Source organism: Cervus canadensis, chromosome 31 (genome assembly GCF_019320065.1).
Source record: "Cervus canadensis isolate Bull #8, Minnesota chromosome 31, ASM1932006v1, whole genome shotgun sequence".
In the NCBI taxonomy this organism is placed as follows: domain Eukaryota; kingdom Metazoa; phylum Chordata; class Mammalia; order Artiodactyla; family Cervidae; genus Cervus; species Cervus canadensis.
The window spans coordinates 31,715,290-31,730,534 of NC_057416.1; the positions used below are offsets into that span (position 1 = coordinate 31,715,290).

The 15,245-nt window shown below is 44.9% G+C and overlaps 1 protein-coding gene across 13 annotated transcripts in view; it reads left to right on the forward strand.

The window, feature by feature from the left end:
• The window catches only part of TACC1 (transforming acidic coiled-coil containing protein 1), a 120,104-nt gene extending 110,715 nt beyond the window's left edge, over positions 1 to 9,389 (forward strand). For all 13 annotated transcript variants that reach the window (XM_043454650.1, XM_043454646.1, XM_043454647.1 and 10 more), the window contains 3 exons: positions 671 to 777; positions 3,207 to 3,327; positions 4,568 to 9,389. In XM_043454650.1, coding sequence (XP_043310585.1) covers positions 671 to 777; positions 3,207 to 3,327; positions 4,568 to 4,636 — 297 coding nt within the window. In that variant the 3' untranslated portion in view covers positions 4,637 to 9,389. The remainder of the gene's footprint in view (positions 1 to 670; positions 778 to 3,206; positions 3,328 to 4,567) is intronic.
• The last annotated feature ends 5,856 nt before the right edge of the window (positions 9,390 to 15,245 follow it).

Here is a 15,245-nt window from a genome sequence, read left to right on the forward strand (position 1 = left end):
CCTTCCTGTGGAGCTCGGGCTGTAGGCGTGTGGGCTCCGGCAGTTGCTGCACTCGGACTCAGAGGCTGTGGCCCACGGGCTCAGTTGCTCCCCGGCATGCGGAATCTTCCCAGACCTGGAATCGAACCCATGTCCCCTGCACCACCAGGGAAGTCCTGCCCTTCAGTTTTGAATAACTTTGGCCTTCCCAAAGCCAGGTGGTGCTACTGGAAAAGAACCTGCCCTCCTGCGCAGGAGACATAAGAGACGAAGGTTCGATCCCTGGGTGGGGAAGCTTCCCTGGAGAAAGGGCACGGCAACCCACTCTAGTATTCTTGCCTGGGGAATGCCATGGACAGAGGAGCCCGGGGGGCCACAGACACAGGATTGCACACAGTCAGACGTGACTGAAGCGACTTCACACTCCTGCGTGCACACTTCCTGAAGCAGGCGTGTCAGTGTAGCTCAGTGTCTGATTTGAAAGTTAATACATGATGTTATCTACAGTTTCCTCAGTGGGAATTATTTGTGCCTTTTTCAAAGTACCATGGAGTCTTATTTGAAGGCATCTGAATGTAATTAGGTTTTCTCATGTTTTAAAAAAGGAAAGCTTTTGACGCATGGCAGGTTACTAGTAGAAGAGAAGCAAAATGACCTGTTTTTTCCCTTTTAAATTGTCACTTGGTAACAGAATGAAGAAGCCTTGAAAAAATGTGCTCAAGATTACTTAGCCAGAGTTAAACAAGAAGAGCAACGGTATCAGGCCCTGAAGATCCACGCCGAGGAAAAACTAGACAAGTAAGAGCCTGTGCGGAAGAATTTCATTTTTCATGTTGTTGTGGGAAGACCAACAGAGGAAAGGAAAAAAAAGAATCACTGTTTGTTTCGGAAATCTTTCTGTGTCAACCCATGAAGAGCCTCTTTATTTATTTTTTAAACCTGGTGTCCCGTTGTGGGAATGTATCCTTTACCTAACCAGTCCCACCTGTTGGACACTTAGGTTACTCAGCACCTTCTACTGCAAACAGTGCTGCAGTGAAGTAACCTCAGATATTACCGTCTGGGAGGCGGGTGAGATCCCTGTACGTGAACTGCCGGGCAAAGGGATTTATGGATTTACAACTGTGATCATATTGTCCAGTTGCCCTCGTTAGACTTTTATTACCTTACAACCCTGCAGTGTGTGAAAGCAGCTCTTTTCCCATGCAGCTTCACCAACAGATCAGGATTCAGATTTTCACTACATCTAACCAGCAAAAGATGGTTATTTCAGTTTAGTTGAGTTTCTTCTTTTATTTTGGCAAGCAATAGAGCATTTCTTTTATTCAATGTAGTTTTGATTCATATGTATTTTATGAGTGAAATTGAACATATTTTAGCAGCCATCTGTATATATATTTGCTTTTCCATGAATGACTTTTTTGCCTAGTTTTCTAGTGTCAGCTTATGTATTTTAAATATAAATATATTACAGATGACAGCCCTTTGTGATATGAGTTGTGAATAATTTTTCTAGTTTGTTTCCTTTTGGCTCCACCCATAGTGTTTTTTTGATATGCAAAAATTTACTTTTATATAGTGTAATTTCTCAATCATTTCTTTTGTAGCTTTAGGATCGTCTGTCATAATAACAAAGATCTTCATCATGCTCAGTGTAAAACATTTTCCCATGTTTGCCTTCCAGTACTTTTATTTATTTATTTATTTTAAACATGTTTTTAATATTTAATTTTATTGATTTATTTGGCTGTGCTGGGTCTTAGTTGCAGCATGTGGGATCTAGTTCCCCAACCAGGGGTTGAACCAAGGTCCCCCGCATCGGGAGTGTGGCGTCTCAGCCACTGGGCCACCAAGGCAGTCCCTGCCTTCCAGTACTTTTAATGGCTTAGTTTTCTTTTTGTCTTTTAAAATTTGTTTTGTTTTGACTTTAGTTGAAGTATAGTTGATTTACAATGTTGTGTTAGTTTCAAGTAAGTGATTCGGTTATACATATGTATATTCTTTTTCAGATTCTTTTCCATTATAGGTTATTAAATAAGGCTTAATTTTTTTTATTCTTAAATCTGATGCATTTTGAATGTATCCTGGGGAATAAAGGATCTATGAAGGATGTACCCAACTTTATTTTTTAACTAAAGAGTAATACATCCTTGTACATTCTGCCACCTTCCTGTTTGTAAAGCCTTGTAAGTTCCCCTTTTCCCTCCCCACCCCCAGAGGCATTTGTATTAAAGGTTTATTTTGCGTCTTTCTAATCTTTTCTATGAGCCTTTACAAATACTACCCAATGGCTTTGGACTTTTTGAAAAAAATAATACAGTATTACACAGGTTTTTGTTTTCACATAATCGTATATTATGGCCCTTTTTTTTCATGTCAGAACGTTGTTCAATCTAATTATTAGTTTGTAGACTATCTCATCCCTTTAGTGGACGGGCATTTCACCCTTTTCCTGTTGCGAGCAGTGCGGCAGTGAACACATTGTGCCATCAGCGTGGTGCTGGGGCGCCTGCTCCTCGGGGGAGGTGACCAGGATGGACTCGCTGGGCGGAGGTGTTCCTGCTGGACCGCGTCCACAGAGAGGGCTCTGTGGGTTTTCTTTCCCCGTCAGCACCCGAGCCAGTTTACCTTGCATCTTGGCCAACACAGGCCAAGATCATCCTGGCTAATTTTTGCCAAGCTGATACATTTTAAAAGTTTATCGTTTTAATTTGCACGCCTCTGATTACAGTGAGTTTTTAGCATCTTTTCATCAATCAACTGTTTATCAAATGACATCTGTGGTTTTTAAATTTTCCTTTTGCATCTCTTTAATAAAGTTGCCTGTAGGTCTGTGTTTCATAGATGCCAACAGTTAGTATTCCTGACTTGTTAGCTGTGTTAATCCACAAAGATCCTGCTTACTTACTGTTGTACTGGATTTTTTTTTAAAAATCTAAGATTTTTGTAGAAACTGGCCTGTGCTTCCATTCTTGGGTGGCATGTGAATTTGAAGGGCACCGTGTGCCTTGAGATGAATTCTGCCAGTAGTTTGCACCAGGGAGATCTCCTTAGCGGATATGTGTAATTAAATTTTTATAAATTAGAATTGAGTCCTGTAGCTCACTGGTTGCTGTCTCCCCTCTGTGGTGAGTCAGCCGACTCGTCCTGTGCCACAAGTGTCGGCCCCCTGGCTCTTGCGCCGTGACGGTGACAGGCCGTGTGTTCTGCCCCTCCTCCCACGACAGAGCCAACGAGGAGATCGCTCAGGTTCGAACGAGAGCCAAGGCCGAGAGCGCGGCGCTGCACGCGGGGCTCCGCAAGGAGCAGATGAAGGTGGAGTCCCTGGAGAGGGCCCTCCAGCAGAAGGTACGAGGGGTGGGGTGTCATGCCCGGGAGGCCTTCGGTGTTGCCTCTCAGCCGCGGCTCCCTCCTCTTGGGTCTGGGTGAAGGAACCTCGCCTCTTTGCTCAGACGCTTCAGTCCACTTACTGGAGTGGAGACAGAGGAGGGGAGCGTGAGTGGGACCTGCCCACAGGCAGGGCAGAGGGAAGGTCGCGTTCACGGAAGCTCAGTGGACCAAAGGCGTAGGCTCCGACGTTGCCTTTTTTCTCTTTTCTTTTTTTTTCTGTAACACATGAAGCTATTGTCCCGCTTCATTGCAGTTTTGCCCTCCAGGAGCCATTAGGCAAAATCTGGAGGTGTATGTGGTTGTCTTGACTGGGAGATGCTGTGGGCATCTCGTGGGTAGAGGCAAGAGATGCTGCCAAACACCCCAAGGTGCACAGGACACCCCACAATCAAGACCCGCCCCGCCCCGATGTCAGCGGTGCCATGGTCTAGACACTGCTACATAAGCAAAAACCATCGCTGCTCAGTGATTCTTAGACTTCATTCTTTGTGCCTCTTCTGTTTTTGTTACTGTGTTTCCAAACGTGTTTTCAGGACTGTGGCATCTGTTCCACCAGGGCAGGGGCTTTATTGGGTGGGTCTGATAACCCCAGAGATGGTGGCCCTTGGTATCTTAGCCTCCAGAATCCCAGGTCTCTGGAGACGCTGATGGAGCAAGTGAGGCCCAGATATCCGGCATTTCTAACAAATACCCCCAAGTGATTGCCATGACAGCGAGGACATTTGAGAAGCAAACTTCAGAGGGCCAGTCATTACACTCTCCCCTTACTCAGTCTAAGCAGAACTTGGCGAACATATGATCATTTCCTAGGGGAGAAGGTATAGAGCCTTCCTTTCTTTAAAGGGCTTCCCAGATGGCTCAGACAGTAAAGAAACTGCCTGCAATGCAGGAGACTGGGATTTCATCCCTGGGTCAGGAAGATCCCCTGAAGAAGGGAATGGCAACCCAGTCCAGTATTCTTGCCTGGAGAATTCCATGGACAGAGGAGCTTGACAGGCTACAGTCCATGGGGTCACAAAGAGTTGGACACGACTGAGGCGACTAACAAAAAACTTTCTTTAAAAGGGTTTCTGATGCAGAACAGTGAAGAACCACTGAGTCAGGTGCCTAGAGAGGGTATGGGCAGTCTAAGGACCATTTCACCGTAATCCTTTCATCTTGGAACATACAGTGCATCATCCCATTGTTTGTTTTTCAGAACCAAGAAATCGAAGAACTGACGAAAATCTGCGACGAGCTGATTGCCAAGCTGGGAAAGACGGACTGAGTTTCCCCTGTAAGCTCAGCAGATCTGCATTCGGCTGCTTCTCTTGTGACCACGATTATCTTGCCTTATCCAGGAATAATTGCCCCTTTGCAGAGAAAAAAAAAAAAAACTTTATGAAAGCACATGCCTACTGCTGCCTGTCCCGCTTTGCTGCCGACACGCCCGCCCCGAGAAAACGCTGGAGGATTCATCACGCAGACGCGGAGAGAGTGGCCCGACCATCCCATCGATGGGCTCTGGGCAGGATTCTCTATCTTTGGTTCGTTTTAAAGTCTTCTTTACTTTGCCCAGGTGTGTTCAGTTTATGATTTGATGGCTATTACTTGGGACCATATCCTGTCCACCTGATTTTTTTAAGTTTATTTATTACATCTTTTACATTTAATTTTCAATATTAGTGGTTTTATTTGAGGAGATGATCTGGCCTATTGTTACTTCCAGTTGAGTACCTATTTATGGACACGTTCACTGTCTTACACACATATGCGCATATTTATACGTGATGCTGGTTTGTTCCCCCCGCCCCCCAGAAGCATAGTCAAATAAGAACTTCTCTACAGAAAGGCATATTTCCATAAACTTAAAACCCTATCTGAAAACAGAGTTGTGGCTCAAAATGCCAATTGCAGAATTTGGGGGGTTGAAGAGGTGAAACCCGCAGACTCCATGTGTGGCATGGCTCCTAACCTCAGGCTCAGGTGTCACATGGGGGGGACCCTTGGCCACGGCATCCTGTCCCCCCCTGTCTGGACGGCCCTCAGCCTGGGTGCCGCCGCCCCTCTGGGGTTAGTCCTCAGACCCAGGGGATCTGCTTTGTTCCCTCACAACTGGGGTTTGGCAAGTCCGTCCTGGAGCCATCAGTCCCCTCTACTTCCATTTGTTGCCCCAGAGTGACGTTTTGCTCTCTATTTTCTTTCTGTTTGCAATATGCAAAGGAAATCTGCTTGTAAAAGGTTTAGATGACCTCCTTTAATGAACCCCATTAGCAACTGTAAGGTAAAGCAGCAGATGGATTTTTGCAAGTGTGATGAATTAGTCTTCAAATTTTTTTTCCCCTAAAGCACCCCCCCCCCAAAAAAAATCCTTTCAAAAAAAAAAAAAATCCTTTCAAGCTGAAAGATAGTATAATTAACAATTTTCAACCAAACGGGCAGGAAAATCACATGAGTCACTCCCCAAATCAGTGCATTTTGAGTATTTTTAAACCACAGCTGTTTGACTACTGGCAGAGGGAGCAGACCCCTACTCACAAAACCAAATTCCTCAAGCTGTTCCTGGACTCCATTCAGAGTGGCGGGGAACCTTAACCCCCAAATGGAAATTTCCCGTGTGAAACCCCTCCCATTCAATAGGCAAAACCAAATCCACGCAGGCATCTTAAAGCGCTCGTTTGTCTTAACCTGAACACCCGGAGCGTCTTCGTGGTGACATGTGTTATCTCCAGTACACGTGAGTTGTGGTCCTCTTCCTGTAAAACTACTGCATGATACAACGTCAGCAATGAATTGTGCCTCGTGGAGACCCTCCCTTGCTTTCTCAAGGTGACCTTTTCTTTAGCGTTGTACTGTTCACACGGGTGCAATCTTTAGCCCCACGGAGGTCAGTAATGTCTTTTCAAGCCAGAAGTCCCATTTTACTGATATGCATTTCCCATAATTGGTGCTTAGGCTGTATTTTAAAGCCTACTGTCTTTAACATTTTGTACTTAAAAAAAAAAAAGCAACAACAAACCAGAAAAGCAGAAATGATCTGTGTTTGGAGAAGTGATGTGACAATCATTCAGGCCCTGGAAGCAGTCCCCGTGGTTTGAAGTGAGTGCCCTACTGTAGCCTTTGCCCTGGAGGAGCAGGTGTCTCAGGCGGTGTGACCATACCCTCTTCCAACGCTTCACGACTAGAGAAACTCACTTCGCAGTTTTGCAGAAAGAAACGTTGCTAAACCTCTTTGCTGCTGTGTTTTGGTGACGTATCTGTGTTTACTTGTTTCATATTGCTCTTATTATTTCATAATAAGCATGAAAGGCTTATTATCATGGTCTCCATTAGAATCCCACAGTCCTCTTTTTTTAGGCTTCTTGCTTGTGTTGAAAGAGAAAATAGTAGCTGTGTCTTGAAACAGAGGTGATGACAATCCTTCCTGAGCACGCTAGTGGAAAGAGACCCCTGAGAAACTAGACCCTACTGAGGAAAGTCACTGCATGAGGAAAGCAAAAAGGCCCACATTAAGTAACGTTTGCCACTGGCCACTCTGCCATGGCCATTACAAGGAAATGGTCTTCCTTCTGATTTAGTGGATGGATAGTCTCCTGCAGGAAGAAAAATGTAGCAGGTACAACTGTCACATCAAGAGAGTATACTGAGCAGAACGAAGGATGTTTATTTAAAAAAGAGAAAGAGACCTACTCTGGGGAATAAGAATATAGCCTAGAGTTTTCCTCCAAAACCCAGTGGGCCAAATTACTTGTGAATTGGGCAGTAATTCACCCCGTGACAAACATGACAGGGAAATGAGAAAAAGCCGCTGGCCTGGACAGTGGTTTGGGAGCGTGAGTGGTCTGCTTGAGGCTGTGGATCCAGAGCCGTTTTTTGTTTTTGTTTTTTAATTTCTGAGTTTGCCAAAGTGCAGCTGGTCTTTACCGAGAAGTGTTTTAATGGGAGGATCTGATGTAACCAGACTCCTCAGTCCGTCACTTGGTTGGCTAAGCCATTGACAGACCTCGTGACATTTCCTTTGTTTGGAGATGCTCCTGCAAACAGTGAGAAGCCCACTTTGCTTATGGCTTCTAGTGTCCTCAGACCCAGCCAAGATTAGGAAGTGTGGAAGCACATGACCGTGAGAAACGCCGAGGACCTGGCAGCCTTCCCAGGTGACATGGAGTCCAAGGAAAGGTTCACACTGGGTTTTGGAGGACGGCTCAAGTCAGATTTTCTCACCAGCCAGTTACTCTTTCTTCCCATCCCATGCTTTCTGCAAGTCTCACACAAATACCTGGACACTTTTTAGCTGGGTCCCGGATTCATCCTGACTGGTTATAAGCTGGGAGAGTGAAGTGCCCCAGATATCCCTGGGCTGACTCAACGCAGCCATAGGGAAGCAGTCATGGTACCGACAGGTAACAGACTCGATGACTCTGAAGCTCAAAACGGAGTTGTAAGAACTCGTTTGGCGAGTCTGAGTGCACTAACTGGAAATGATCCAGCATGTCCTTTTTCAGTGGAGTAAAGTCCCTAAAGCTCCCTTTTTCTTTTTTCCCTTTTGGTCTTTTGCTGCAGTTCGTAGCTGTCTCGTGAATCGTCCACGACTGGTGGTCTTTGTAGTTTTGTTAACCGTGCAAGTTTGCTCTTGGACTCGGGTGGTTTCTTACTTTATCCTCTTGTTGGGAAGAGAGAAACTAGAGGTTGGAAGGATTCAATGATTCAGGCAAAGCATTTTAAAGTAAAGATGTATATATTCTGAACAATTGAAAAGATGGCAGATTATTATTTCCTTATTAAAGAACAAATAACAGTCTGGGAATCCCAGAATGTCAAGCCAAAGGTCTGTAGGGTCATCTTCTTCAAAGCTTTTCATGAAGAAGTATTTCAAGGAGACTTCTGTCCAAAAAGGTTTGACTGGCCTCCAGATCCCAGTGACTTGAAAAAAGCAGTCTGTCTCTCAAACCTTGAGTCTCCCATGTAGAAAAAGCAAAGGAATAGACGTATTAGAGCCCTCTCTCTAAGGATCTCCTCTGGAAGGTCGTATGAATGACACTTTCCGGGGAAGACTCCCTCCCTAGTGCCCAGAGCTAGCATTCTGGAGACTAAAGATTGCACTTTTCATGATTTTTTTCGTCCAAATGCAATCCCATTTCTGTGCCTCTTAGCATGCAGTTAGATTTGGACTAACAAGATTCCTAAGGAATGACTTTATTAACTATAATATGGTTACAGCTACTATATACACACACACACACACACATATCTGTACACACCCTCTGGTTATAGTTGTACCATGGAGATGGGGCGAGCGATGCTGGCCATGGCAGTCGTCCATCCAGCCCTCTGACTGAGGCGGCGAAGGCCAGGCGTGGCGCTGAGGTGTGGCCTGAACCTTCCCAGTACCCATCGTCACTTTAGAATCATAAGAACGCCACTTTTCTCCCCCTCTGCCTTTTAGTGGCATCTGAAATGTGCTCCACAAAGTATCTCCCTGTCCTGCTGTTAAGTGATGCTCTCTGGATAATTTTCAAGGGGACATATAAAAATGTGAGCTCTGAAACCACCCCCCAACCTTCCCCACACCCCCCGCCAATGCAGGGTGGTCTGCAGGTTTTATACCCTCAGCCTCGCGCTTGGTCCTCCACCCAGTGAGACAGGATCCAGGCATTTCTTTCAAATCTCAGAGGTTGCAAACTTTTCAGTGTCGCTTGTAGCCAAGTGTGTATTTGCCAATAGACACCCCTGTGTACTTACTAATGTGCCAACAAGTAATGTTAATTAATTGCACATCTGCTTCCACTGTGTTCCCATGGGTGCCATGAAGTGTGTGAGGAGCCTCGTCCGGAGGAATCTAACGCTGCATTGACTACTGCTGTCAGGATTGTGTTGTGTGGAATAATCGTCAACATAAATTTTATATGCACAAGTGATTTCCCTTTTATATGTCAGGTAAATATTTGTAAAAGTTATACTCACACAAATGAAATTATTATAATGATTACTAATATATTTTTTCCATGTTTCATTGCCTGAATAAAAACTGTTTACCACTGTTAGATGTGGCTTGTGTGGAGACTTCTTCCCCCACCCACCCCTGGTTATAAGTCACTTTATCCCCAAACATGAAGATTCATGACAGCCTCGCTTTTATGGGCTTCATATTTCAGTCTAAAAATAGAAGAGAAGACATTTCCACTACACTCATTTTGTGAGGTTTTATGCATTTGGTTGACTGTGTTAATTAAAAAACAAATTTTGGAATTCAGACCTTGCCATATAAATTTCCATGCATTTGCATGTGTGCAAAGTATTTGACTGGGTACTCCTTGCTTTTGCTTACAGACTGCCTGTTTGCCTGGCATATGTCAAGCTGTAAAATCCTAAGTCACCCCAAGCTTTCCCGCTCTTGAAGGACACAGGGTCAGCCCGAACCGTGTAAACATTGCAGCACAGCCCACAGAAAAGAGATGAGGTTTTATGTTTTTTTTCTAGGTTAATATCAGGAAAAATTTTTTTCAGTATTAACCAGACCAACTCTCCACTTCAAGGAGGGGGAGAACTGGTTAGGAAATGTCATGGGTTTTTTTACAGGAAAAGATAAATTAAGAGTCCAGTTAAGGCTTCATCTACAACTTAGGTGGGGATCCTAAGGAAAACCAGAGCACTGTCACTCTCTTAGATGTGGCAGCCTCTGAAGGTCTTAAAAAGAATATTTCTCACGAGCCCCCTCAGCTGCCCAGAGGGAATCCTGTAAAATGACCAAAGGAAGGACTTTCCAGTGTCTGGGACTCTGCACTTTCAGGGAACTAGGTCCCACATGCCTCAACTAAGACCTGGCGCAACCAAATAAATACATTTTTTTTTTTAAAGAAATTACCAAACGAGGTGGCATGGCACTTAATAAATTAATACATACATAATAAATATAAGAGAAAGTACAGTAGGAAGTAGAGTGTGTTACACAAAAGAAGGATGAGTATTCATGGAGTTTCAGATATAAGCAAATGTGTGCTAGGTCATGATGAAAAATTATTTCCTTGGGACTTCCCTGGTGGTGCAGGAGTTAAGACTCCATCCTTCCACTGTAGGGGCGCAGGTTCAATCCCTGGCCAAGGAAATTCCACTTGGCACTCACGTGGTACGGCCAAAAAAAAAAAAAGGAAAAACAGAATTTCTTGCTGGGCTGGTGGTCAAGTATGAAAAACTTGATCTAGTCAACAGAATCACTTTACTGTGACAGACCCCGAGTCCCAGAGGGAGCAGTGCAGTGGCTGGGACTTCAGAGCATCCGTGCTCTCAAAGCAGGCAACAGAATTTGCTGCCCTCTTAGGCCTTTGTTCTGCCTCTTAGTTCTCTGCCTCCGAGTGCTCCCAGGTTTGGATGGTGGTATATGTATGTCAGTTTCTAAGTTGAGGCATTTAAGGACCAATCAAAAACCAAAGACCTTTTTTTTCTACCTTCATTCATTTACCATATACTGCATTTGCAGAGTTAAAGTGAAACAGGCAAAAATCTCTGAGGCTAAATGGGAATTTGCTGTATGCATCAGGGGTACTCAGACCGGGGTTCTGTAACAACCTGGAGAGGTGGGAAGGGGTGGGAGGTGGGAGGAAGGTTCAAGAGGGAGGGCGACATATGTATACCTGTGGGTGATTTATGTTGAAGTATGGCAGAAACCAACGCAATATTACAAAGCAGTTATCTTTCAATTAAAAATAAAATCAATTAAAAAGATTAAAGAGAAGCGATTGAATCTTGTAACAGGGTATCATTTCCCACCAGTCAAAGTGGTTATCATTTAAACATCTACGTATAAGTGCTGGAGAAGGTCCTGGGAAAGGATGACCTCCTATACTGTCCGAGAAAATGAGAAGGGTATAGAGTTGCATGCAGAACACTAGGGAGCTCCTTTAAGACACCAAAAGTCAAGCTATCAGATGATCAGGCAATTCTATGCCTGGGTATGTGGGCTGTAGGGCTGGTTTAGTTCTTCAGTTGTGTCCGACTCTTGCTCTATGGACTGTAGCCCACCAGGCTCCTCTGTCCATGGGATTTCCCAGGCAAGAATACTGGAGTGGGTTGCAGGAGAAAGCCTGAATTTGAAAAGATGTGGGCACCACAGCACTCTACTTAAAATAACCAAGTCACAGATGCGATGAAAATGTCCATGGAAAGATGAGAGCGTAAGCAAAAAGTGGTGCAGAGAGAAAACGGACTCCGACTGAGCCATGAAGAGGAGTGAAGTAATGTCCGCCCCGGCAACGCGAATGGACCCACATATCATCATACTAAATAAGACATAGAAAGACATCATGTGATGTCTCTTAGTGGTGGAGTCGGAAACTCAACAAAATGAACTGCATTTCAAAAGAGAGAGAGAAAACAAACATGCTTATCAATGGGAAAAAGTGGGGAAAAAATAGAAATTAGGAGGTGAGAGAAACCTATACACACATATATAAATAGTTCACAAGCAAATGTGCTTTAGAGTAAAAGGAATGCTAGTCAGCATGCTTCAATAAACTGTACTAGAACATAAGCTCCAAAAACTTCTCTGCGACCCCATGAACCATAGCCACCAGGCTCCTCTGTCCGTGGGATTCTCCAGGCAAGAACACTGGAGTGGGTTGCCATGCCCTTCTCCAGGGGATCTTCCCAACCCAGGGATCGAACCCAGGTCTCCCGCATTGCAGGTAGATTCTTTAGCATCTGAGCCACAAGGGAAGCCCTGGTGTGTGTAGATGTCAATGAATCTGCCCACATAAAAGAAGCAACACACTCTAAGTTAATGAAGTTCCTATTTAAAAAAAAAAAATTAAGGTTGGCTTCCCTGATAGCTCAGCTGGTAAAGAATCCACCTGCAATGCAGGAGACCCCAGCTCGATTCCTGGGTCAGGAAGACCCCCCTGGGGAAGGGAAAGGCTACCCACTCCAGTATTCTTGGGCTTCCCTTGTGGCTCAGCTGGTAAAGAATCCACCTGCAATGTGGGAGACCTGGGTTTGATCCCTGGGTTGGGGAGATCCCCCGGGGAAGGGAAAGACTACCCACGCCACTATTCTAGCCTGGAGAATTCCATGGACTGTATAGTCCATGGGGTCACAGGGTCGGACACAACTGAGCGACTTTCACCTTCATAAAAATTAAATAGAGAAAAATAAAATCTCTGAGGCTAGTCACCTAAAGAGAAATGTTTTGAAGTTTCCCTGAAACTTCACTATAAACAGTATGCTAATGGAAGCTATTCTTTCCCAGAAACTAAAAAACCCTTCACATCAATCAGCCAGGAATGTGGCTGGCGTGTGAACCCAGGTCTCTTTGATCTCGAATCCCACTTTTATTCAGGCCACTACGTGTTCGTGTCGGGCACACTGGAAAATGTTCCTCACCAGGACTCAGGAGCAACTCTGTCCTCACCAAGTGAATTTTCTTGCTGTTTCTCATCTCAAGTGAGAGTATTTCAGTGAATGTCGGAGAAGCCATTGCATAATCATGTCACCAAAGTTTAATAAGAACACAAAACCTAAAGATGCATAGTTCATTGTTGTCTTGGAAAGGCACCGGGAGGGAAATCAGAGCTCCAGTTCTCCTTTCTGCCCTCCTTGTTTGCAGAAAGAGCTTTAGCGTGAAGGCTGAGATGTGCTTTCTAGTCCTGGTTTTGGTCAGCTGCCTTGACTAGGCCCCTTAACCCCCTCCTTTGGACTAAGGATGCTAGCAGGCCCTTTCCTGTGATCTATGACTTTACAAGTCTGCCTCAAGTGCTAACTATAAGGCCACAGTCCCCCAGTTTTTCTTTGAAAATCATTCTGAAAACGCCTGTTGTGAGATGCCCTGAGAGTAGTGGACTTGTCATAAGACAGTGGATCCACCGGACTTTTTGCCGTGTTCCCTGTGGCTACAGTGTTTAGAGAGGTAAGCGCCAGCCCACATCCCCCAGGAAGGGAAGAGGCCTGGACCCAAGTCCCAGGTGAACAGCCAAGCCCATGCCCTCGCGTTCTCCGGCCACTACAGTTCCTTGGCTCAGCTTTGTCCGCAGAATGGACAGGCTCGGTTCTATCCTCTGAGGCCTCCCCCAAGAGTGAAAGTGTCAGGTTGCTGGGCCCTTTCCGGATCCTCTTACAGCATTACCGTAGAAATGTCGCTTCCCCAAGACTCAGACAAGAAAAGCTTTTAATTAGACAGCTGTGCTTTTTACTAAGAGACAGTTTGTGCCCAAGGGTGAAGGTGGAAAAAAAGTGCCAGCTCCTGGAGTAGAAGGAGCGAAAGTGAAAGTGTTATCGCTCAGTCGTGTCCGACTCTGCGACCTCATGGACTGTAGCCCACCAGGCTCCTCTGTCCATGGGATTCTCCAGGCAAGAACACTGGAGTGGGTTGCTATGCCTTCCTCCAGGGGATCTTCCTGACCCAGGCATCAAACCTGCATCTCCTGCGTTGCAGGAAGGTTCTTGACTGTCTGAGCCACCAGGCTTCAAAAAGGGAGGTTTGCCTTATGATCACTGATAATGTCTAGAAATCATCATACTTCTTTGATCAACTTCAAGTGTCTCTTTGGTGGCTGTCAGGAACAGGAAAGGCTTCTGTGAGGGAAAAGAAATACATGAGCATATTCTGCAATAAAGCACCAGAACAGAGAGAACTTTAAAATTAATAGTGGAGCTTCTTGCCTTGTGGCAACTAGGTATACTGGTGAGTGTACCAGAGATAAAGTGAATCTTTTATTCCTTAAAGCCTGTTTTTTTTTCCCCCCTCTGGACTCAGGCCTCAGAATCTTTGTTTTTAATTTCCAAAGCCTGTTTTACCCCATGCCGTTCCCTGGTCCTTTTCCAGAATGACTGTGGTCTTGTCCACCTGCCTGAACTACAGCTGCTGGACCCACCACCCAACGTTCCCCCGCGAACATGCCCACAGACCCAGCAGCTCAGGTGCACGCCCAGTGAAGGAGGCCAGCCCGTCTTGTCTGCATTTCTGAGAATAAGTTGACTAAATGTGTCCAGGGCTTAAGATATGCAAGCTCATAATCACAAATAGTCAACCACAAGACACTGTGTAGATTCAAAAAGGCATTTTGGTGCTAGATACCAAAACTAACAGCGCAATGAGCGAATTTGGTGCAGTCAGGCATATCGCAGTATTTTACTAAAGTCTCTGCATCCCTGGACAGACTGATCCAGACCTCACGGTGACATACCATAATGTGCCTTCTACTTCACTGGAAAACTGGCCCTGAAAATGTGTCTCTTATGAAATCCTGATTTTTCCCCCCTGATATTATTTTCCTTTCTCCCTTTCAACTGATCTTTGTAACATTGGTTTTTAGGCAAAAATACATTGGGAAATTCCTTGGTGGTCCAGTGGTTAGGACTCCACGCTGTCACTACCGAGGGCCCAGGTTCAATCCCTGGTTGGGGAACTAAGATTCCACAAGCTTCACAGTGAGGCAAGAAAGAAACAAAAGAAGGAGGGATGTAGGGAGGAAGGAAGGAAGAAAAAAAGGAAATAATAAAAACATGATTTTATTTGCTGCATCATTTTCTAATGCAAATGTGTGAGAATGGTCACTTGGGGGCCCCAGTCCCACAGCTTACAGTCAGCCTCTCGGACCGTGGTTTTTATACCGGCAGGTCAAAACCCACTTAAGAGGATATGGGATAGAAAATTGCAGAAAACTGCTTTTGTAAGAGGAAACAGTGAAGGCAAACCTTGTTTTGTGAGACTTTTATTTCAGTTAAACATGCATACGTGTGTACTGGCTTGCAATTTTTAATGTCTTAGCTTGGGGGCCTAAAAAGGCCAAAAAAGGAAAAGTTTGAAAGCCACTAACTTTAGGTTATTGGGGCAAAAGGGGCTGTGGACTCAGTCAGGGATTTATGGGAGGAAAAAATAACTTCCGTTCACATTATCCATCTTTTAAAAG